The sequence below is a fragment of the Pelodiscus sinensis genome, chromosome 23, assembly GCF_052426305.1.
Source record: "Pelodiscus sinensis isolate ZL-2025 chromosome 23, ASM5242630v1, whole genome shotgun sequence".
In the NCBI taxonomy this organism is placed as follows: domain Eukaryota; kingdom Metazoa; phylum Chordata; order Testudines; family Trionychidae; genus Pelodiscus; species Pelodiscus sinensis.
The window spans coordinates 1,073,039-1,095,952 of NC_143074.1; the positions used below are offsets into that span (position 1 = coordinate 1,073,039).

At 60.0% G+C, this 22,914-nt stretch overlaps 2 protein-coding genes across 5 annotated transcripts in view; one reads left to right on the forward strand and one right to left on the reverse strand.

The window, feature by feature from the left end:
* Positions 1-8,559, forward strand: part of NOXA1 (NADPH oxidase activator 1) — a 23,434-nt gene extending 14,875 nt beyond the window's left edge. The window contains exons 8-15 of one of the 2 annotated variants that reach the window (XM_075905839.2): positions 64-205; positions 1,407-1,466; positions 2,306-2,390; positions 3,674-3,732; positions 4,940-5,106; positions 5,949-6,054; positions 6,146-6,269; positions 6,501-8,559. In XM_075905839.2, coding sequence (XP_075761954.2) covers positions 64-205; positions 1,407-1,466; positions 2,306-2,390; positions 3,674-3,732; positions 4,940-5,106; positions 5,949-6,054; positions 6,146-6,269; positions 6,501-6,598 — 841 coding nt within the window. In that variant the 3' untranslated portion in view covers positions 6,599-8,559. The remainder of the gene's footprint in view (positions 1-63; positions 206-1,406; positions 1,467-2,305; positions 2,391-3,673; positions 3,733-4,939; positions 5,107-5,948; positions 6,055-6,145; positions 6,270-6,500) is intronic. The other variant, XM_075905840.2, reaches the window with a different exon arrangement.
* LOC102461628 (ectonucleoside triphosphate diphosphohydrolase 8) lies at positions 8,490-22,723 on the reverse strand. Of its 3 annotated transcripts, none has more exons than XM_075905841.2 (10): positions 22,617-22,723; positions 18,197-18,328; positions 17,680-17,797; positions 16,574-16,724; positions 14,983-15,142; positions 13,699-13,929; positions 11,435-11,698; positions 10,912-11,022; positions 10,357-10,494; positions 8,490-9,517 (listed from the first exon to the last, which is right to left on the reverse strand). In XM_075905841.2, the coding sequence occupies exons 1-10, from the start codon at positions 22,656-22,658 to the stop codon at positions 9,326-9,328; spliced, it is 1,539 nt and encodes a 512-aa protein (XP_075761956.2). In that variant the 5' UTR covers positions 22,659-22,723; the 3' UTR covers positions 8,490-9,325. The 3 variants fall into 3 exon arrangements, with proteins under 3 accessions (XP_075761956.2, XP_075761957.2, XP_075761959.2); XM_075905842.2 differs by lacking the exon at positions 22,617-22,723 and adding an exon at positions 20,194-20,367; XM_075905844.2 differs by lacking the exon at positions 22,617-22,723 and adding an exon at positions 20,231-20,354.
* Positions 22,724-22,914: the final 191 nt, after the last annotated feature.

The window sequence follows — 22,914 nt, forward strand, 5'->3', positions numbered from 1 at the left end:
CACACCCCCGGTGGCAGAGTAGAAGCCCCAAAGGGGCGGAGTAAAGCTGTTCTTTTTTTCCAGCAATGATGACTCAGGCTACTGTCGAGTCCTGACTCATTATTACCCTGAGGACTCAGAAGAGCTGGTGGTGAAGGGCAGCACTGTTGTCTTTGTACTGACTAAAGGGACAGACGGCTGGGCTACAGCCATACATGATGGACAGGTACGTGGGACTGGCAGGCTGCTGCTCCTGCCACTAGCACAGCCTCAGAGGGAGCACTTCCTGCCAGCGGGGGCCTGCTGAGGCTGCTCCTTGGTAGCTCTCAGAGTCTGGAGCAGCCAAGAGGGTGGGTCTGTTGGTACCTCCTCGAAACTGCCAGTTCACTTGCATGGACTGGTCACTAATAGCAGCGGCTGCTAAGGGCCTTTAGCGTTTCCCCGTCACCTCTGATTCCACTGGCCAGTGAGCTGAGCTTTTCTTGATCTTTATCCCTTCTGCTTCAGAGGGGTAGCCGCGTTAGTCTGTAAAGTGGGTTGTGATAATATCTATATATCTTGTTTGGTTCTAAAGTGGTACTAGTCAGTTAATCCCTTATGACACGCATGGATCCTGCCTGGGTATTAGGCAGCTGCAAACATTCAGCAAGAAGCACTGGCAGGTGCATCCTTCACACCAATTGTGCAGTCTTGCTCCCTGCAGAATGCAGTGTACAGTGTGTGCCTGCTCACAGCTGCAGTGTGCAAACCAGGGTCCTCGGAAGGGAGACAACGTGCTGCTCTGTCCCCAAGGGGGCATCACTACCTCTAAGCAAACCCCAGAATAAAATAGAGGCCAGAGCCCTGCCATGGGCCAGGAGCACTCTGTGCAGGGACCTTTACCAGCTCAGACTGACGGGTCTGCCCCAAAGAGCTTACAATTGAGGCCTGAGGCATAGAGAGTGTGTGGGCCCAGGAGACAGATGGGAGAGCACCAGTGCTGTAAGACCGGTCAGTCTGACAGGCAGTGATCCCAGCACACCAGAAGCCATCACAGCCCAGGAGAATGCTCCAGAGGAAACGGAAGGAAGACAAGGCTGCTGGGGAGGGGCAGCACTGGAGGAAGCACAAAGGTGCCTCTCTAAAGTTACCAAGCGGGTGAGGAAGGCTGGCACCCTGGCAGCTCGGAGGCAGGATTTAGCATCCTGACGGCCTGTGCAAGCTGAGAGCTGGGTGGGGACAGGCGGCGCGTGGCTTGTGTCTGAAGGCATGGGGGAGGAGTGACCCGGTCTGCAACATGCTGGGAAGCGGCTCTGCAGCAGGCTGTGCATGGCCACGGTGGGTTGGTCAGGGCCAGGCAGAGAGACTCTTCTGTGAGAGGCAGAAAAGTCTGTGTCAGCTCCATGCAGCCTGAGCTCACGTTCCTGCTCTGCTCTGTGTTTCCCCAGAAGCTGCGTATCCCAGCCTCTCACCTGGAGCCAGTTCCTGCCCCAACAGCCAATAAGTGGGTAAGGGGGCAACCTTGGGATTGCAGATGGAGAAGGGAAAGAGAACGTGGCCAGGCCACTCAAGCTCTGTTCCAGGCCAGGCTCCAAAGCGCACAGCCAGGCAGTGGGCGCTCTCCTCAGACATGCACCATATGGAGGGCCTGGGTTTCAACAAGCCACAGACAGTGGGAAAGACAAAACCCTTCCTTTTACCCACTCCTCCTGGCTGCTAGGGCCGCCACGTTGCTTGAATGGCATGGCCTGGTTGAAGGCTTTCTCCACCTGACTCCTCCAGCAGACAGGGCAGGACTCCCCCTTGCTGTGGTTGAGAAATTGCTTCTTCAGGCCTGGGTCTGGTATCATTCCCCTGGGTTCCCCTGCTGTAAGCCATGTCAGTGCAGACACTTAGCAAGGTGAACCTTGGAGCTGAGCAACAGGCAGATGAGTCCTCAGGGCCGGGGATCAGCCCTGAAAATCCTGGTGGAGGTGGGTTCTGTTGTTGTTTGGATGGAGAGGAGGCAAACCCCAGACCAAGGGTGGGGTTAGGATCCCAGAGAGGGAAACAGAGTGAACAATGCAGCAAAGATAAAACCCTGTGGGTTCCAGGTGAGTAGCCACCCTCTGGGGAAGCCTGGAGGAGCCTGAGGGCTGTTTCAGAGATGAGTTAACGAATCAGCCATTCCTGAGGCTCTGCCCACACCCTGCAATCTGCCCAGTGCCACAGACTAGCTGGTGCCTATCCCTCCTGGCCAGTGGGGAGTGGGGGGAGCTGGTTCCCCCAGATCCCCATTCCTGAGAACTGTCCAGCCTGGCTCTCCTCACAGGCCCCATCAGTTCCTTTTTGTTTTGTTCTTTCGCAGAGCGTCAGGAATGGGATCCCCCTGCCCCCTGTTAAAGTGCCCCCCAGCCGACCCCACTTGCAGGAACTAGACCAGCAGCAGCCAGGTAAATCCTGCTTCCTGGGACTGAAGGGGCCTAGGGAGCCTGCCATTGCAGCATGCGGTCGCTGGCTTGGACCGACTGTGGGACCCAAGAGCTCCCAGAGATGGGGCGTGCCGGGGTGGCCAGAGCACAGGGCGGGACAGAGTCCCAGCACAAGTGAACTGGCGGGTCGGCACCTGGTGCCCAGTAAATGCAGCTGCTGCCATTTGTCACTTGCCCCCTCGCTAGGCTGAGGCCTGCAGGCAGGGGAGAGATGGAGGCTCCTCACACTGCCTGGAGCCCCTGCAGAGGTGGCTCAGTGGGACACCCCTCCCCCCAAACCTCAGTGGGACACCCATCTCCTCCAAAGAGGATTCAAAAATGTAGATAATGGCAGGGAGAGTTCTCTTGCAAAGTCTGCGGATGATTCCAAGCTGGGAGGGGCTGCAGCTGCTCTGGGGGATGGGTCATAACTCAGAATGATCTGGACAAAGTGGAGAGATGGTCTGAGGTAAACAGCATGAAGTTCAATAAGGACAAATGCAAAGGGCTCCACTGTAGGGAGGAACAGTCAGTTTCACACACACAGAATGGGACGAGACTGTCTAGGAAGGATACGGCAGAAAGGGATCTAGGGGTCAGAGTGGACCACAAGCTGCATATGAGTCTGCAATGTGACACTGTTGCAAAAAAAGCAAACATCTTTCTGGGATGCATTAACAGGAGTGTTGTGAGCAAGACACGAGAAGTCATTCTTCCGCTCTACTCTGTGCTGGTTAGGCCTCAGTTAGGGTATTGTGTCCAGTTCTGGGCACCACATTTCAGGAAAGAGAAATTGGAGAAGGTCCAGAGAAGAGCAACAAAATGATTAAAGATCTAGAAAACATGACCTATGAGGGAAGACTGGAAAAGAGAAGACTGAGGGGACAGGATAACATTCAAGTACCTAAAAGGGTGTTACAAGATGTTCTCGTTAACCTCTGAGGATAGGACAAGAAGCAACGGCATTAAATTGCAGCAAGGGAGGTTTAGGTTGGACATTAGGAAACATTTCCTATCAGGGTGGTGAAGTGCTGGAATAAATTGCCTAGGGAGGTTATGGAATCTCCCGCATTGGAGATGTTTAAGAGCAGGTTAGACAGACATCTTGTCAGGGAAGATCTAAACGGTGCTTGGTCCTGCCTTGAGGGCAGGGATCTGCACTTGGTGACCTCTCAAGGTCCCTTCCAGTTCTATGATTCTCTGATTCTGTGAAAGAGGCTCTTCCCGCTGTCATGATGGCTGATTGGCAATGTTTTGCTCTGCAGGGTCTGCTGAGGAAGAAGACATTGCTGCAAATCATGCTGATCCCAAAGCAGACTTGCAGGTGAGATGTTCCCCAATGTCACAACCCATTAAGGCTACAAAATCACTGGTGCCAAAGGTAAGGGTAGAGTCAGCCCATTCCACCAAAACTCCAGAGCCACCCCAAAACTTTGGAGCTCACCGAAAGACTTTTTTCCAGACTGGTTCGCCCCATCCCAGCGAGATCCTAGCTCCCAGATGGACTTTTGTCCATTACCAGGGCTCGCCAGCCGCGCGATTCTGCGCTCTGCACATGTGCAGATTGCTCCACGCCGGCTCTTCTGGGGTGTAATCTACTCGCCACGGGCGAGTAGATTGCAATATTTGTTGAGCCCTGTCCATTACTGCTGAGCCCTTGATTTTCCTTTTCTGCCTGTCTGGGCCCAGACTGTTGCTGTGTGTTGCTAACAACCACTGTGTCCCATTAGAGAGAGAGCTGCGTTTCTGGGCTCAGTGAAACCAGCTCCGTATGCTTTTCCAGGCTCACGTCGGACTTGTGTCCACAGAGCCCTTCCTTGTCAGAGGCAGCTGCTGGTCAGGCCATCAGTAGCCACACGTTATTTGGCACAGCCACTACACTGCCTGAGATTTTTGGAGTCAATGCCATGCCAGGCTGCATGGACTGGCAGCTGAAATTTGCACAGGAAATTATGGGATCTGGCAGCACCACAGTGGGGAAATTATGGGGTCTGGCAGCACCAGGACAACACGGAAAGAACCCATGTCCCTTTGGGCACGAGCAGAACTCGAGTGCTCTGTAGCGTTCTGCTGTTCAGATCCGGACTCTTCCTGGGAAAAGAACGGGAGGGTTTGGAACTAGGCTTTGGAGCAATGGGCCCCACATGTGAAATTCACATCTGAGTCCAAGCTCCATTCTGTGCCACATGAATTGGGTGGCATTCAGGCCTCCCTCTTGACTCTGGGATGGAAGGATGAGCTAGTGGTTGGAGCACTGACCAAGTTGTAGGAGACCTGCTTTCGGTGACTTCCTGGGTAGGTCACATCTTGTCTCTGTACCTTGACTCCCCAGCTGTAAAAGGGGATAATAACATTATCCTACCTCCTGGGGTTGTTGCGAGGACAAATACATTAATTAACAGACTGTCAACTGCTTGGTGCTCTGCTTTATCAGAATAGGCATTATTGTCATTCTGGCATTTGCTGGGGAAATTACTCTAAGCAAAAACCAACCACCCAGACCGGATTCTCCTTTGCTCCCTCTTTATCAGCAGCTCCGATTGGCTCAGGACCAAGCATCCTCCAGCCAGAACAGATCCATCCTGCTGAAAGTCCACTGTCACTGCACAGTGCAAGTGAAGGAGGCCCTGGCCCTGTCAGACCTCAGGTCTCTGCTGAGGGAGACGCTCGGCCAGCAGGCGGAGCATGGGAAGCTGAGGTGGGTCAGTCGCAGACTGGCAGAGGGGTTGCACAGTGGCCAGTGCCAAAGGCTGTCGGAGTTTCTCTTTCCCGGTGAGCTGCAGCTTTCCCCTTGCCAGTGCAGGTCCCCAAGGGGCTAGGCACTAAGGCTGTGTCTGCTGTCCATGTGTCCTTCGGTAGGGCTCAGGCAGCTTTCAAGGTGAGTCCATAGAGAGCACCATGGGGAGCCCTTTCCCCCACAGAATAGTCACACCAGCCCTGTCCCCTGGAGATTCCGCCTCCTCGCTTCAGCTCCTCGGGGACGGGCGGGGAATGCGGGAGAGAGGAGATTTCACAGCCACAAAGGTGAATGGAGCAGCAGGGAAAGGAGGGGAAATGATGCTGGAGACATCTCTGACATAGATGTGATTTTCCCAGTCAGCTCATCCGCCTGTTGTGTGCTCAGTGCCAAGGTCTAGTGTAAGTCTGAAGCAGGGAGGTTTTGTCTGTGGAGCGGGAGGGGTAATTTCATACCTGCAAGCTCTAGCTGAGTCCGTGTGCTAGGAACAGCAGCACAGCCATGCGGCAGAATGGGCTCACCTGAACACTGAGTCCAGTCCCGTCTGGAAAGCCAGGTATGTATTCAGGGCAGCTCTCTCCTCCCCACCTGGGGCATCACAGCTACACTCCTCCTGGTAGCACGCTCGCTTGAGTGCAGCCAGCACCTCTCTGCACTTTAGCAGAGAATCCCTCCTCCCACTGCAGCGCAGACCTACCGGGGAACCCTGGCATTGCCGCGCCTAGGGAATCGGGAGACGTTGCCTGTTGCCCAAGCTTAGATTCGCCCTAGTCCGTTCTCTCTGACCTCCACTTTGACTGCAGCTGCAGGCTTGCAGATGGCCAAGAGTCAGTTGTGATTTCGGGAGACGAGGAGCTGGGGAAGATGTGGCAGCAGGTGACAGATGGGCCGCTGACGCTGTGGTGCCAGGTACGGCCCCATCGGGACGCTGTTCTGCCTCACTGGAGTCTGGGCTAATCTGTGCTCTGCCCTGCAGTTTACCCCCAGCCTTGCCTTGTAGGGCACAGATGCCTGTTCAGACAGACCGGTTCTCTACAGAATGGTCGCACATCACAGCTACACAGCACAAAGGCCGGAGGATCTGGAATTCAGTGAAGGGGACACGCTGGACGTTCTCTCGGAAGGTAGCTTTCTAGTTCCACCAGGCAGCTTCAGGGTCTGTTTGCAGGGAGGAGATGGGGACAAGCTGGGCAGCAAAAGGCTTCCTGACCCTTGGGCCACTGGGCCTTACAGGGAACTGTCTGATGTGTGCACAGCCTGTACTGGCCTTGGCCTAGGGGAGCATGCCACCCTTAGCAGGGCCCGTCTCTTCAAGGGAGCACTGGGTCCTATCCTGTCCCTTTGTGTTTCCCCAGTGAACGAGGAATGGCTGGAAGGCCACTGCAATGGCCACTTTGGCATTTTCCCCAAATGCTTTGCTGCGCAGACCAGCTGTGGGGCTGCCCTCCCATAGAGACGAGATGCTGCTTCCTGCCAGGCACCACAAGACGCCAGCTGGGCTCTGGACCTCACCTCATGTCTCCCACCGACAGCAGGATGCGCTTGTGCCAATTTCTTTGGATCTGAGCAGCTGCCTACGCAGGCCCCTTCCCAGCCGGGACTCCAGCAGCCAGACAACTGGCTGGTTTGTTTCTGTAACATTTTCTATGGCCTGCTTCTGGCCCAGGATTGAAAGTGAGAGAGCAGGTCTGGCCTGGGACTGGGGCTGAGGCGGGATCTGGGTGCAAAGGGGGGAGGGTATCGCGAAGGACCCTGAGAGGGGCTGGCACAGCGAGTGGAGTTTCCCATCTCGGGCCCAGCCCCCGGCTTTGTGTGGCAGGAACTTGGGGCTCAAAGGCGCAGACTAAGTGATGAAACGAACAGGCTCCTCCAGGGATCTGTTAGTGGGAGGGGCCTGGCTCAGGCCTTAAGCCACGGTGGGGGGAGCTGGACCCTGCCATCGCTGGAAATGCCACGTTGCCATGAAATTACAGGGCGGGTACCAGCTGCCTCGGGCTCAGGGCTGTTGGCGGGCAGTGTAGCTGTCTGGGCTCGGGGCAGTTAAATAGCTCCTGACCCCACAGGGCTGGCACAGTCTGCCATGGGGGGCTAATGACAGCACATATAGACACACTGCGGCCGGACTGTAGGAGGCAATATGCCACCTAGAGAGCCAGTGACAGGAAGGCAGGCCTGAGTCTCTGGGCCCTGCTCAGTGTAAAACCAGCACTGGTCTGGCTTGGGATCATTTCACCGCCCTTCGCACTGATGTAAACAAGAGCGCATGAATCAGGCCCAGAATGTGTGTAGTCCTCCAAGCCCCATCCATCTGCCAAGGCAAAGGGCCCATGCCCGGACATCTCGGGGGCGGGGATTGTCCCAGTTAGGTCTGTGGAGTGGGGTGGAGGCTGGAGGAGGGAGGGCTGATGGGAGCTGAGGCCCTGTGGGGAAAGCAGCCAGAGAAACAGACATAGCAAAGCCCAGGGGAGCCAGAAGCTGGCATGAGCCTGGGAGAGAGCAGGGCTCATGGGAAGGGATAAAAATACCTTGGGGCAGGGCATAGAGGCCTGTTTGCCCAAGGCCTCTGCTGTGCAAACAGGGTCCCAGGAACTGAGGGAGGGTTGCTGGGTACCAACCCTGGGGGCTCACTTGGTCCTTCAGCCTTGCAGTACATGGGCCTCCAGGTGCTCCCTTGGCCTCTCTTCTGCCTGGCCCAAGCCTGTGGGGAGTTGTTCATCCCTTCCTGGCTCGGGCCCTGGGGGACCACAAAGCACCCTTCTGTCCCAGACGTCAGGGCGGTTGTACGCGCCAGGTACGCCAGGCAGCCTTTCCCAGGATGGGCCGCTGCTCTGTGGCTCTCCCCTGGCCCCGCCACTCACTGACACAGGCCTCTGCAAGGTGCAGGCTTTTCGCCAACAGCCTCCCAGAACAGGCTGAGCAGGACACTCCCTCCCTCCAGCCCCGGTCTCTACGCTGCCACAGACAGGCGCCCTGCTGCGAGGCCAGTCGCTGCCTGTACCTGGTGCATGGAGTGGGGTTGTCTGGCCCACGTCCTGCTGCAGCGGCCTTGGCTGGCCCAGGCACACTAGCCGCAGACTGGAGGAGGGAGCTGCCAGCAAGGAGCCCTTGTTTCTCCCCCAAGAGCCTGAATCTGTTCACCTTTGGGGGTGCTGTAAAACCGCCCCTCCTGCGGGCTGAGGGGGGGCTGGCTGAGAATTCCTGGCGGGTCCCCTGGAGTCGGTGTGTTGGACAGGAGCCTGTGATGCTGCTGGAGGGAGTGTGCCTGTGAAGAGGTGTGTCTGTGCGCAGAGCTGAGGCGTTGGGGACGGAAGGGCTATTTCAATCAAATCTAGAAACCAGGCAGGGCCAGTGACAGGAGACTGCTCGTTATTTTCTCGTCTGTGAAATGCCAATAAATAGTTCTAAGAAAACGGACTTTGACCCTGAGAGACAGGCTGCTCCATGACAAGCATTTCCTGCTCCGGCTTCGGTGGGTGTGAGAGACGAGCGTTCCAGCTCTGCTGCAGGCCCGGGAAGCGACAGCCTAACACACAGAGCAAGCAGGCTTCTCCCCTAGCCCAGGACACAGGCCTGGTGGGGGGCAGGACTCCGAGGAGGCTGCCATCTTCTCAGCAGAGTGCTGCCCACAGCTGCAGCCTCATTTCAGGCACAAAAGGGCCAAGAGGCAGCGTGACTGGAAGGTGCAGAACACCTCCCAATCTGCCTGCGCACTCGCCTCCCTCACACTCGGGAGCCGGACCTGCTGGTGTGGCTGGCTCCTGTTCCTTCTGTGTCGCCCATCTCGCAGTGAGTGGTCAGCTGGCCAGACCTCTGTGTAACCACACCTGGACTTAGCTACAGCCTGTCTGGAGGGAGCCAGGCTCGACTGAAAGGCGTCAAGTGATGGAGGCACCCCCCCCCAGGTTTAGTCAGTGATTAGTTACCCTCCCTATTTTAAAACCATTCCTTATTTCTAGTCCCAAAGTGTCTAGTTCAGCTTTCAGCCGCTGACTCGCAGCCTGCTGGGTTAGAGAGACGTCTCTGGCCAGCATTTCTCCCCCGGGAGGTGTTTACACGTGCCTGTCAGATCAGCCTCGCTGAGAGACACTACGAGGTACCCTGAAGAGACAGCAAGTGCCTTGACATCCTCCTCCAGCCGCCATCGCCTGTGCCACGTCCCCTCCGCCCAGCATGTGAGCTGCTAGGCGGGGTTCCACAGGCACTGGACGAGCACAGCCACCAGTGCCACTGCCATGGTCAGGACGATGAAGACGATGGCAGCAGCCCACAGGCCACACTGCTGCCCTTTCACTTGTTCCGGGGCCTCGGCTGGGATCATGCTGGTGAGGTTCAGCATGTAGCCCAAGGCCCAGCCGATGTCCGTGTTCGCAGCCTGGGGAAGAGCAAGAGGACACTTTACTGAGCTGGCAAAGTGCCTGAAGCCTGAGCCCCTGCTTGGGGGGAAGGAATTCCTGGGCCACTCTCTGCAGGTCCTGGCCCCTGAGACCAACACAAAGCAGCCTGGCTAGCTGGAGCCTGACTCCGAAGCTGTGTGTGGCACAGGGAGGGCATTGCCCAAGGTCACTGGGGTCTGCCAGCAGGAGCAGCACACTGGGAGCCTGGCACCCCGGCCCTTCACAGGGCCGACTCGCTGCTAATGCCCTCCCACAGCTCGCCCCCAGAGTCCCAGCTGCGGCCCCATTCTGGGATTGTTGCAGGCCAGCTCTGCTCAGCATGGGGCCCAGAGCCTTTGGGTCCAAGCAACGCCAGGCCTTGGGGTCTGGCAGCCACTGCCATATGCGGAAACAGACAGTGCCCCTGCAGTGACCCCTCGGGTGGATGATTTTGTTTCATTTTCCCCTTACAAAGCATGTCTCCTTCTCCACTCTTCCATGTCTCCGCCCCTTCCCCTCCTATCTTCTTGTGACTTCTGGGCTACCCCAGCCCGCTCGGGGGCAGGCGCCTGCTCTTTTACTCCCTCGGACTCCACTGAGGTCAGTGAGCTGGTTTGAGTTTGCCAGTGCAAAGTGAAGCTGACTGTGCTTCTCGGGAGTGGGAGGAGCAGAACTCCCTGAAGACCTGCTCTTCCTTTCTCAGCCAGGAGGGAGGGTTCAGCCAGTCACACCAGTGGGCACAGGCTGGAGATGGTGTCCCTGGGACGAGTGACATGCTACTCCAGAGAGCCAGCCGCTGCCCGGTGGCTGCACAACTCGACCAACAATGGCTCCTTACCTGTTGGCGGAAATGGATGTTGCTCCATGATTGCTCATCAAATTTATAGCCCTCGTGTAGCAGCGTCAGGATGAAAGAGGCCGAGGGGCAGTAATCACGGAGGCGGCTGGGTCTCTCCTGCGGGAAGCTGGCCTGCAGCTGAGAGAGCCATTGGGCAGCAATGAGCAAGGGCCCTGCAAAAAGCCCAGCTTCCCCAGGGGCGACCAAAGAGTAACATGCAGGATCCGTTTCTAGGAACCGGCAAAGCGTCCGTCTCCAGCTCAGCCGTCAGCCCACGTGGGCCCCGCGACTAGGGCAGGAAGCCTTTTTAGCAGGTGTCAGGACTTTACCCTGGAGCTGAGTCCCGTTGAACCCCTTCAAATCTGAGAGCGCTGCACTTCCTAACCTGTCGCTCCCTGGACACGGCTAGGCCAAGCCTTTCCGTCGGGCTGGAGTGCAACTCCCACCTGCTCATGGGCCTTCCCAGCTCCTCTGCTTCGCCTGGCTTGGCCTGCAGCTCTGGGGCTTAGTAGGCAGCGAGGCCTGGAGCTCCTGGCTGCTACCAGCAAGTCTCACCTCCGTCCAGCTTTTCGTGCAGAACGCCCAGGCAGTGGCATTGGTGGTGCTCAGGGGCTGCCCACCGGTCAGGTTCAGGAAGTGGAAGGTGTAGTAAAACCCGGAAAAGGCCTGTGCAAGAAGACGGATTAAGCCCGTTTCCTTCAGAAGACGCCGCAGAGAAGGGCAACGAGGATCGGTAGCTTTCCTGTCTGGAAAACTGCATCCCGGTGAACCCCAAAGTGCCTTATGGCTGTCAAGAATGTCTCCCTCCTCCCATCCGAGGCAGGCCAGCACTCTGCGCACCTTTCACAAGTGAGGAAACTGAGGCACAGAGCGATGCCCCAGCCTGCTCCACTCCACCATCTCCCTGCCAGCTTGCTCCCCTTCCCACTGCTGCCATGAGTGCAGCGTGATCCTGCCCCCTGCTGCCCGGGCTCCGGAAATCCCTCAGGTTGTGTCACAGGGCCCAGGGCATGAGGAAAGGGGAGGAGTGGGGATGGGGACGGGGACATCCGGGAGCGGAGGGGTGACGGCTCCTTACAAAGAACTGCCCGTGCGCCGGCGGCTGGTAGACCCCGTTGAACCCGCAGGTCCTGTTGGCCCCGCAGGCGGTGAAGTTGAAGAGTTTCCGGACGGCCCGCCTGCACTCCGCCGGGGCCCCCGTGCCCCGCACCGTGAGCACCTGCTGGGGGTCCTGGGCAGCTGGTGCTGGGACGCAGGGACTGGCATACAGGGCAGCGGCGGTGACGTTCTCCTCGTAGCCCCGGGGGTAGCACGGGTGGGAGAGCTGCAGGGAGGGGTTCTCCTAGGGAGAGGGGAGCCCATCAGCAGTGCTCAGGCTGGGTTGGCAGCCACAGCCTCCCCTCCCTTTCCCCAGGGCTGGGAGAGGGCTGGCTCAGCTCCTAGGAACCTCCTGCAGGATCTGGACAGCAGCAAGAACTGCCCTCAGGGCTTTCTTGCCTTGTCACCATGCTGGGCACTGCAGGCCCTGCCCCGGGACAGAAAGCCACAGGGCGGGTCAGAGCCTGTGCAAACCGCACTCTGGGGCTGGCTGGCGCCCGGCTGAGATGGCAGCCAAGAAATGGTAAGGAGGTCACTGCCCCTTCGGCACCTACTACTCTGCTAGTGTGGCATGCTCCCCCTGAGCTCTGCAGCCCCAACCTTCCCCCGTGCCAAGCTGCGGTTCCCCTCCACTCCCTCCAGGTTTGCACATCCCCAGCACGGCCAGAGCATGGCTGAGCTCTCAGGACCTGCGCGTCTCTGCATGAACTCGGGCCCCCCCAGGCAGTGCTGAGTTTCCACCCCTTGCATACCAGCTCCTCAGGGAGGGCAAGAGTGGACCAAAGCACCAGCCTCTTTGTGGGAGGGGGGTTGGCAAGCCTAGGACTGGACCCCACCCGCTGGTCATGTCTGCACAGGGCCTGGCTGAGCCCGGGCACTCTGGCACTGAGCACTGCTCCTCTGGAACCCGGGCAGGGCCAGGCGGCCAGGGGAGGCTTCAGGAGCACAGAGGCGATGCCCAGGGAGCTGCCATCCAACCCCGCAGTGCAGCTGCTGCGGCAGGCGAGGGGATCCTAGGAGCTCCAAGGCAGAGCGCTGCTGTGCAGCTGACTGGCCCATGGGACCTTCCCACTGATCTCCTTCCCCTCGTGCCACTGGCGGCGGCTGTAGATTGTTAGCACAGTGTTAAGTCCAAGGAGAGGACTAGCCAGCAGGGGAGGGGGAGGGCGACAGGGTAATAAATCACATAACTGGGAGTCACACCCTCCTCGATGATCTCTGGCAGCTTCCAGGGCATAGGAGAAAGAAGGGAAACTGCTTCTGGCTTTGGTAGGGAAACCCTGCCTCAGACCAGGACTGGCGCAGGAAGTAGAGTGGTGGGGGCCCACCAGAGCTCACCTTGGTGGCTTTGGCCTGTGGGCTATTACTGCCCACCCCCGCTCTACTGTTTGATCAGAGTTCCACACATCAAATCTGCTTTTCCTGCTCTGTGCCTAAAGGAAAGCTGCTGACAGAGTCCCAGTCCCCCAGCGGGGCGGTCGCCTCAGATCAACACACTCTGCTCTGGCAGGCCAGGGCCAGGTACCCATTTGCTGGTGTGCATGGGGTCTGCACAGGGCTTAGCTCGGGGCTTGTACAGGCACCCCCGCCCTTGGCGCACAGCCTCACGGGCTGCTCTCCCCAAATGATCCCGTTTGGCTGGCGTTGGATTGTATCCGGGCAGGGCGAGAAAGGGTTGTTAACCTCCTGTGAATCCGGGGGTAGGACTGTGCCTGGCATGCCCTGACCGCGGGGTGCAGCCTCAGCAAACCGGCACTCACTAAGCTGATGCCAAAACCCAGGGGAATGGAAGAGCCCCACGAAGCGGCACTGCAGTGCTCCCATCCTGTTGCAGAGGGGCCCGGAGCTCTCTGAAATGTCAGGCCCTTGTGCAATTGCCCCCTTGTCTCCCTCAGCAGGCCTGAGCAGGAGAACAGGCTTTTCGCGGGGCAGCTGGAGGTCTGACAGCTGCCAAGTGTGCACCTCCTTTGGAGACTCCTGGCACGGAGCTGTTCTCTGCTCCCAGCCACGCGTCAGCTGCTTGCTGCTCGCAATGTGTCCCCCGGTCTGACTGGGAAGGACCCCTCTCCCGTAGAGAAGAGGCTGGGGATTTTCCAGATTTTTTCACTCCTGTTCCATATAATCAAAAAGACATTTTCCAGCCCAGAAAACGTCTTGATTGAAAATTGTTGACCAGGACTCTCAGGGACTGACCTGCCCAAAGTGGAGGGGAAAGGCAGTGCCCTGTGTTATAGTCATTTATACCTCTCTCAGGACTGCCAGCAGCCTCTTCAGGGCTTGGTCTCGCCCGTAGCAGAGGTAGCTGTGGGTGTAAACCGAGTAGTTGGCCCCGTACAGCCGGAAAAGGACTTGGGTGCTGTTGTCCTCGACGGTCCCCCTGGGCTGGAATGTGATTTGGGTTGAGGCTCCTCCAAGATCCAGAGCTCCCAGAACCTCAGCTGCCTGAGGCTGTATCCATTTCCCTGCAAAGGAGAACTGCCCCCCCCACACACACACACACTAAGGATTCATTCAGGCTGAAGAAAATCCACGTTACAATCACTTCAGCAGGCTGTGGCAGGCAGCATAAGCTTTGCCCTGGCCTCCTGGGTCTCCACGTCCCTGTGTAGCCCGGAGTGGCGGGTCCACATCTTGCGCTCAGTGCCAAGCCCAGGTATTCAGGGCTAGAGCCTCACCTGCAGCTTCCCTTGCTCCTAGCCAGAGCTGCAGCGACTGACACCAGCTGGCAATCTGGCCGTACCGAGTGCCTGCTTTACCAGTTCACGTGGTTTCTTCAGTGGCGATAGTGGACCTGCTGGGGTGGGTGCTGCCCAGGGATTGGCACTGAGACCAGAGGCTGAGCCAGAGAATGAGTTTGCAGCCTTAGCTGGGAGCCAGGTGGCTCTTAGCTCAAGCTCCAGAGGCCCCCGGTTTGGGTCCCTCTCTCGGCATTACAAAAACAGCAGCAAAAGCAACCGAGAGGAGTAGAAATATCTTCCCCAAACTGCCCGAAAGGAAAAGACCTCTGGGTTGTAAGTTTCAAAAGAAAACAAATATGAGTTTGTTAGAAGCATCAACAGATGTGAGAAAAGAGGGAACTGTGGCTTTCTGGGCCAAAGGAGGGGCAGTGCTAATAGGCCACTGGGTTATATTCATGGGGCATTACCTTCCTCCTATTACCTGGGAAGGCTCCTACCCCATGCAGATGCCAGGGCTTGGCACAGGACAAGGCCTTCCCGAGTCCAAGCACGTCCTGGGTGCAATGCTGACAGCTGCTGTAGCGATTTAAAGGTTTCCCTGTTGTGGACAGACACCACCCAGTGTCCTACCATCCCAGCCAGCTTCCAGATCCCTGGATTCCCACGTGGCATGGGAATTCCCAGCTGGAGGCATGATGGGACAACCCAGAGAAGGGGGCATGTCTGTGAAATCAGCTGGGCTATGTCAGCCTGCTGCCATGTTGGCTCCTTGTCAGGTCTGTCTCCCCTAGAAAAGAAGCAGCTCAGCTAGCCAAGCCCACTCCACCCCACCCCGCACCCTGGCACTGACCTTGACGAGTGTCTCCAGCAGGTAGTTGATCGTGATCCAGCCAAAGGACCCTTCCTCGTTCCCAGTGAGGATCTGAGCACCCTGGAAAGCCACCGGGTACTGCTGGATGGTCCTGGAGACCTCGGCAAAGACCAGGTCGGCCTTTGTGCTGTTCTGCTCCCTGTGAATGGGGAGGAGAGAGAGTCCACTGGGCCCTGATGGACACAGCATGGCACGCATGGTGGCTGCAATGGAGGCTAGCATACAGCACTATGGTCCATAAGGGGTTAAAACAACCCTAGGTCAAAGCTGGGGCTGGGCCCCAATCAGAAGGGGGTTGGAGTAGCCAGTCAGGGCCTGACTAGGTCCCCAACGTGGTGCCCGCGGGCACCATGGCGCCCACCGAGTGATCAGGGCCGGCCCTGCCCCGGGTGCGCAGCGCATGGGCCAGCCCCGGCCCCAGGCACGTGGGCAGCCCTGTCCCCAGGGGTGCGTGCACGGCCCCGCCCCGGGTGCCCGGCAGCCCCAAAGGGTTGGGGACCGCTGCTATAAGGACTCCTGGTGCGGAGGTGCCCACACTCTTGCTCCAGCTATGGAGCAGGAAGGGCCTGGCTACCAGGGACACTAGTGGAGCAAGGCAGCTCTGGCTGAGGCCTTGCTCTGGCTAGAGGGATATTAGGGCTTCAGGGAGGCAGCCAGGGTAGGAGAAAGCAGCAAGTCCGCACCCTTTGCCAGGGATGAGTACCCTGAGGCGGGGCAATTGGCAATGAGTCACTGAGGTAAGGTGGGGAGTGGGGTTCCCTGGGAGGGGAAACCCTGGAGTGTGGGGGCACTGCCACGGGCAGTACCATGAGGAACAGGGACATGGGGCCTGAGGGGTGGTGAACTGACAAAAGGGTGGGTAAGAGAGAGGCGGAAGAACTAATTCCCAGACTGGCCAGCAGGAGGCGCTGTGGGGGTGAGTCTCAAACTGCTACAGGCCCCCTTGTGCATTCAAGGGACACGCACGTTAATGTCTATTGCAGGTAGGGCTGCCAGATGGTTTCTGAAAAAATACCAAAAAAAGGCCCCCGAGAGTTGTTAAGGGAAAACCCAGCATGGCCTCTTTAAGAAATGCTTTTGAGGCTTTTTGGCCCTAACAGGCAGCCAGTGGCCGCTGACCATCTCGCCTCCCTGCGCGGGGCCGGACAGCTCCCCGCGGAACCCGGTAAGCACCCGGGAGAACGTCTGAAAGTCCCAGACATTTCAGGTGTCCGGTATGTTCTGAATTTTTTTACCAGACAGGAGCGGAAAACACCGGACTGTCCGGGTCAATACCGGACACCTGGCAGCCCTACCGCCGGGAAGCTGGGGGCGGGGGAGTCCGGAAGAGCCACAAATCGTGTTCCACTGAGAACGGAGGGACCAGCTCACCACACAGGGTTGGCTTGTACATGGCCAGAGGTGAGTGGCTAATCAATGGCCACCTCCTCCCTACAGCCACTGCCGGGCCTCCCCATCTACGGTATCCATCCCCTGCTCCCCTTCCCTACAACTGCTGGGGCCACCCAGCGCCCCTCCCCCTTCCCGGCCCCACGTCTCTGGCACGGCCCCTGCCAGGCACTGCGGGTACCTCAGCAGCCGCATGCCCGCGGTGGCGCCGAGGTAGGCGGGTGTTTCTCGCTGTTGCTTGGCGGGGATGAGCGTCATGGCTGTGTCCAGACAGGCCCTCAGGCTGGCCCCAGCCCCAGCAGGGTTGTCGGCGTAACTGGAGATCCCGGGGCCTGGAACAATCCCCGTGAGAACTTGAGCTCAGCTGGGCGGGGGGCAGAGACCCACAACCGACATCGTGGGGCTGTGGGCCAGAGCCCCTCCCTGTCCTTTCCACCTGGAACCCCACACACCCCTTGGTGCTCCGGCCAGGGAGCAGGGCTGGGGCATGGCGGCTCCTCAGCGGGGCGCCCATCAGACCCTGGGAATACTGGACTGTCCAGCACAGCTGCAGCAGCCTCCTCTCTTCCAGTCACAGCTGAATGCAGCTCCGGGGAGCCTCGGCAGACACACTGTCTCATGGTGACACCCGGACTGAGTGTCTCCCCACCCCCGCTCTGGGCGTGTTCTCGCTGGTGCAGGTTGCAAAGCCAGTCGGGGCCCCGGGCAGAGCTGCCCGCCGTGGCGGGGCCAAGCTAGGAGTGCTGACCGCTGTGCCACTGGCAGCCGAGCAGGAACCCGTTTGTGCAGGGAGGAGGGAAGCAGGCGTGCACGTGGAACATGCTCCAGGTACACAGTTGTGTGCGTGGGGCATGGGTGGCTTGCTGCTAGGAAAACCTCCTTCTGTTTGTAGATTGTATTTCTGGGACCTGCTCTCATGAGGCCAGCCCCTCCCACGTGCTGGGGCTGGACTGGGGATGACAATATTTACCTTCCCCAGGCTGCAGGGCCCCCACAGCTCCGCCAAGCCAAGCTCCCCCCTTCAGGACCTTTGGTTTGAGCTGATTGAACAGCTCCCTTGGCTGCCTGTGGCCTCGCAGCCTCGTTTGAGCACCCAGAGCGCTAAAGCAGAGGATTCAACTGGGCATGAGCCATGCTGCTCTCTGCTGGTCAGTCAATACCCCTCTGCTGCCCCTGGCCCCCGCTTGTGCTGCAATAACCCTCTGCGGACACGGCCTTTCCCCCGCACAGCTGCAGCCTGCTCGGCACGGGGCCCGGGGAGAGAGAGAAACGTCTGATCCCGCCAACCTTCCGCAGTGCAGGCCGCGGCCTGGCTGACGATGCCGGTGCCGTTCTCCTTGCCGGCCGGCCACTGGTAGACGTAGAGAGTCGTGTGCGAGGAGCCGGCGTCCAACACCAGCCCGTACTGGAGGGAGAGCCGCAAGGAGACGGGTCAGAGAGCCCTGGTGGCTGCCCACAGGCTGGGGGATCCCTCCTGTCCCCAGGCAGGGTCACACATGGGCAGGCAGGCAGTGCAAGTTCAGAGCCCGGGGCAGAGAGCAGCCAGCAGCAGCTGCGTCCAGACAAAGGCCGGCTCTGAAATCACAGGCCCCGCTGCATGAGCTCGCAGGGAAACCTCTGCCCGTGCTCAGCAAGGGGAACGTTCTGTGTCCGGTAGTCCAGGCACAGGGGCAGTTCTAGGGCTGCTAGCTGGTGGGGTTGTGCAGAGCATCACCCACTTCCCTTACACACCCCAGGCGTGCCCATCCCTTCCGCAAAGACCCAAACTCTTGGTGGGGCTACCTGGCTGCAGCCGCGCTCCTACCTTGGTGCTTGGAGGCAGATAAACATCCTTCACGCCCACAACTGAGAGGATGAGCGCAATGGTGCCACAAACCACAGTAACTGCTAGGAGACACCCCACAGCAACCGCCTGGGGCCCCCGTCCCATGGTGACCTGCAAGGGAATGGGCCCCAGGTGAGAGCTGTCATGTTGGTAGCACCAGCCTGAACATTTCCACCTTCCTATTCGCCAGCTAACAGCTCAGCTGCTGGTGTCTCAGCTTCCCCAATTATCACCTCTACTATCATTAGCTCACAGACATTTACCTCTCACCCTCATCCCCCTCCTGTTCTGAAATGTGATTTGTCCTTGTCATGTGTTCACTTATTTTAATTGTACCCTTTGGTATCTATGGTTGTGACAATTTTCTTCCACTATTTGATCTGAGGAAGTGGGTCTGGCCCACGAAAGCTCATCACCTAATAAACCATCTTGTCAGTCTGTAAAGTGCTGCACCGTCCTGTGTTTTGTTTCAGCTCCATATGGTGGGTCTTGCGAGAGTAACACCCCCAGTGGGGCTGGAACTAGCTACCATCTATTCTCCGAAGCACTGGCCCTCCCTCAGTTTGGCTAGGGTGCCCTCCTCGTGCAGGTGGTGTGGCAGACACCACCTGTCCTTGCTCTTCACAGGAACTTCGCAGCCTGGCTTTCAAGGCCCCCTGTTCCAAAGAAGCATCTGGAGCCATAGGATAGTTTGAAAGTCGCCAGGGATAGTGCCCCGTGTAAACGCCCTGCAGACATGCTCCAGTTCTCTAGAACATGCTGGACCTTCTCTGAGTGGGGGGCTGGACTAGACCATCTGAGGTCTCTTCCAACCCTCATCTTCTAGGATTGTGTGTGTGACGAGATGACCCCTTTCCTACAGGCCAGCAGGGTGCTGAGAGCCTCAGGCACCCTTTCTAGGATCAGGACCTAAACCAGAGCCATTCTAGCAGCATAATCCATGTGAGAAAATGCTCCAGTGCAAAGGCCTCCCTGCCTAACGTGCAACAGCTGAGTAAAGACCCTGGGCTGTACACCCTCCTCTCCCTCTTTGCCCTCCACCCTGCTGTGTGGGTTCTGCTCGGTCAGGGACAGGGCGGGGCTGAACAGAACCAGAGACGCCAGCAAGCAGGCGGGCAGACAAGCGGACTGTAGTTTTGCCTTAGCCCGCAGGGCCCCCATGTTCCATTCCCAGCTGAACCGTGACCTCCTGCATGACCTTGGTCAAAGAGCTTCATCTGCCCCATGCCTGTTTCCCCATGTGTGCAGTGGGGTGAGTGCTCCTGTGCATCGTGGCTCAGGTCCTACGATGATGGTAGGCTGGCCTTTTGAGCCTAGCCCTGCCCAGCACGATGCAGCCCTTGGAAACAGGCTCCGCTGAGTTCACCGTTGCTGGCCCGTTTTGTAGCTTCTGCACTAGCTGTTTACCAAGCACGCGCAGCGTTTGGCTGCCCAGCAGGACGCGAAGCACAGTGCATTTGGGGGTGGCTGGCCTTACAATACCAACAGTCACATGTTGGGGGCAGGTTTTACTGTGCACGTCTTGGAAGAGGCTGTCGGTGGGCACACAGCGGGGGTGGGGCACTCCAAGACTGGGGAAGTGGTCAAGGGCAGCACTTTGCTGTGGAGAGGGTGTGGGATGTGGGACGGAGGTTGGGTGCAGAAAGGAGCTGGGGTAGGGAGCCGTTGGCCAGACTCTTTCCATCTCTCCCAGCCTATCCTCCACGAAAGCTGTGCAGCCACAGGCAGGGAGAGGCCAGGGCCGCTTTGCAAGGAGCGGCAGCTGGCATGGCTGGTGCACAGCAGGGAACAGAACGGTCTCCCGTGGCCAGGCTGGAACAGCTGTGCTAGCCGGAGAGCAAAGTCCCCGACTCAGACTCCCCCGCGCAGGGCGGCTGGGCTCTCCCAAGTCCCTGTGCAGCTTAGACCTGCACTTCTGGGGAGCTGCCAGACTCTGCCAGGAGCGCCCGCCCTTCCCCACAGCCCTCCTGCCTCACCTGCGCCGTCCCCCCGAGGAGGCGGCGGTGGGCTCACCCAGGGGGGGCTCTGTCCTGGCCTTGCATCAATCCCTGCAGCGCGGCGCCGTGTGCCTGGACAGAGGCTCCGGCACAGCCCAAAGGAGTCGCCTCCCTGTGGCCCACAACCAATCACCCGCCCCTGGAAGCAGGCCAGCCAGCCTCCCGCTGGCAGGCCAAGGTGACGCAGCAGGTGAGGGGCTGGCCGGACTGTCTCCCCAGCTCTGGTTTAACTGCTTCGCTGCTGGGAGAGCAGGGCCGGGCAGCCTGGACAGGAGCCTCATTTGGTCCTTTGGATGCTGCCCTGCCTGCCCGGCCGGGAGCCCCACTCCCAGCTGGCAGGGACCTGCTTGCAGATGCTGTTCCCCGGGTCCCTGCCCTCCCGGCCGGCAGCGAAAGGAACGTGGCTGGAAACGTCTTGCCAGAGCTGACGGCAGCCTCCAGGCCTGGGGGCAGGGAGCCCCCGTAGAAACCAGCTTCGCTCAGGACTCCCTGCGTCTTCAGCCCAAGTTACGTTGCTTTGAAAGCGGCCTCCTGCCTCAGGCCCTGGATCTGTGGGGCCGGCTGCTCCCTCCGGCTGTGGCTGGACAGTGCACAGTGAGCGACCTCAGTCCCACGCCCCTGCTATTCCCATCCTGCCCCCCTTGCACCCCACGTTTCCCTCCTGACCTGCAGCCCTCCTACCATTGCTACCCTCCCCCTCGCCTCAGCCCCCAGCCCCCACCGCTCACGCTAGGCCTTCTGCCCTCGTAGGGCTCCTCTCCGGGGCAAACCATCCACTGGGGCTTTGTGCGGGGATTGAGGCAGTGGGGCCCAGTGGACGGAGGCTCAGCGACCTGGCCTCACTGTCTGGACCTGCCATGGCCACGATTTCTCTGGCCTGCCGCCCACTCCTGCCTATTGGGGCCAGGTGCTTTGGGGTAGGGGCTGTCTGTGCCCACGCCGAGCCTGGCACAGTGTGTCACTGTCCTGGGGCCACCGCCAGTCCCCTCCAATGCCAGCTGCAGACCGGCCCTGCAAGCCCCGGGGCTCCCCTCTGTCTCTGCCGGGACCGCACGGCGGGGAGGGAGGTATCCGCTACTTTTGCGCACACAGATGTGGAGCCCGATTCTGAACCACGCAGGGCTCCGCCCGCAGAGTCACTGCCCCTCCAGCGGGCGCTAACCAGGGCTGCCGGCCGGAGCGGGAGAGCGAGTCGGGGTGTGCGCCCCGTTGCCCCGCGCAGGGTCGCTCTGCCGAACGCGCCCGGGGTGCAGAGCGGGGCTCCCCGGACCCGGAGCGCCAGGGCCGGCCCGGCTCCGGTTCCCAGCGTGGAAGGGCCGCCGGGGCCGGGGCTGGCTCCCGGGAGGGGAGGGGACGGGCGCGCCCAGCCCCGCGGCGCAGGCTCCGGGCTGGGCCTGGGGCGGGACCCGGGCTCGGCAGCAGCTTTTGCTTTCGCTTCGCTCCCCGTTGCCGGAAGCAGCCGCGGGCCGGGCCGGGCCGGGCTCACGCTGCGCTGCCCCCGCGGGGTCTGTGAGCCGAAGCGGATCGGCTCGGCTGGTACCGGCTGGGCGAGGGAGCTCCCGGGCTGGGGGCAGCGTCTGCCCTGCCGCCCTAACCCCCGGGAACTGGCCTTGTCGTCCAGCGGCAGAGAGTTCCGCAGGTTCGCGGGGCGTTGTGGGAAATGGCACCTGCTCCCCCCTTGGCACCTAGCAGGTCTCCAGCTGCAGCCTGAGTGTCTGTTGGGGCACCTGGCCCGCCCGCCCACACCTCGCATTTAGCGCCATGCCCTGCATTGGGGGGCTCAGCGTGACCAGGGCTCCAGCAGAACCCCCCTCCGGTTCCGAGCCCCGCAGCCCCTCGGTGGGGCCAGAGGCCTGGCCAGTCGGGGTGGCCACGCCGCCACAAGGAATTTGCCAGGCAGGAAAGTGCCAAACCCTTCTGGCTACTCGGGCATCAGTGAGGTGAACAGGCAGGGAAGGGGGGGACGGGAAGGGAGAGGGCTGTGTGTGGAGCACAGCGCTGTGAGGCCTCTGCCAGGGCTGGGTCCCTGCTGTGCTCGGGGCTGCCCACAGTCCGACCATGCCCCAGAGAGCCCACAGAGCAAACGCACGTCACAGGGCCGCTCCCGGTGCGGGGCCTTGGCTGTACCCCACAGCCCCTCTCCTGGGGCCGTCTGCCTCTGGAGAGCCGACAGGGCCCGTTCTCGTCCCGCAGGAACCTCCTGCACCCCTGGGCGTGTGCGCAGTGACCCCCCCCCCCATCGCCACCGTCCCCTGGCTCCCTGCAGAGCCTGTGGGGAGCAGCCGCTGTGTGGCTGGGCTTCGCGGGTCCCTCCTGCTCCTCCCTCTCGCCCCTGCCCCCCCCCCCCCCCCCCCCCGCCTCATTTATCAGCCCAGGGCTGATGGGGCCAGTAGGGCTCTTACCCCCTGCCCAGCAGCTCGTCTGGGTTTTACTCCAGTCGACATCTCCTGGCTCCCTGACTGGCCTCCCCGGCAGTGGCTGTCCTGTGGAGGGAGGCTCCCTGCGCCGCCTTTCGCTGGAGAGAAGGCAAATACTGCGCAAGAGCAGCAGCCCCGCGGGCTCCCCGCAGCGTGGCCTCCCTGGGACCCTCAGCAGGCGCCTTCCCGCCTCTCCGGGGCCTCTCGGGCCGGCAGTGCCCCTGCCCCAGCTGGTCGCTCGTTTGCACGTGTGCTGGCAGGAGCCCAGAGACCGTGCGCTTGG

Coding starts and splice junctions, on each gene's coding strand:
- LOC102461628 (XM_075905841.2), bottom strand. CDS start 22,658: ATGTCGACTGGAGTAAAACCCAGACGAGCTGCTGGGCAGGGG. Junction 17,798..18,196: donor ATCTGCCTCCAAGCACCAAG/GTAGGAGCGCGG, acceptor CTCTCCCTCCAG/TACGGGCTGGTGTTGGACGC. Junction 15,143..16,573: donor GCGGGCATGCGGCTGCTGAG/GTACCCGCAGTG, acceptor CCCCATTCACAG/GGAGCAGAACAGCACAAAGG.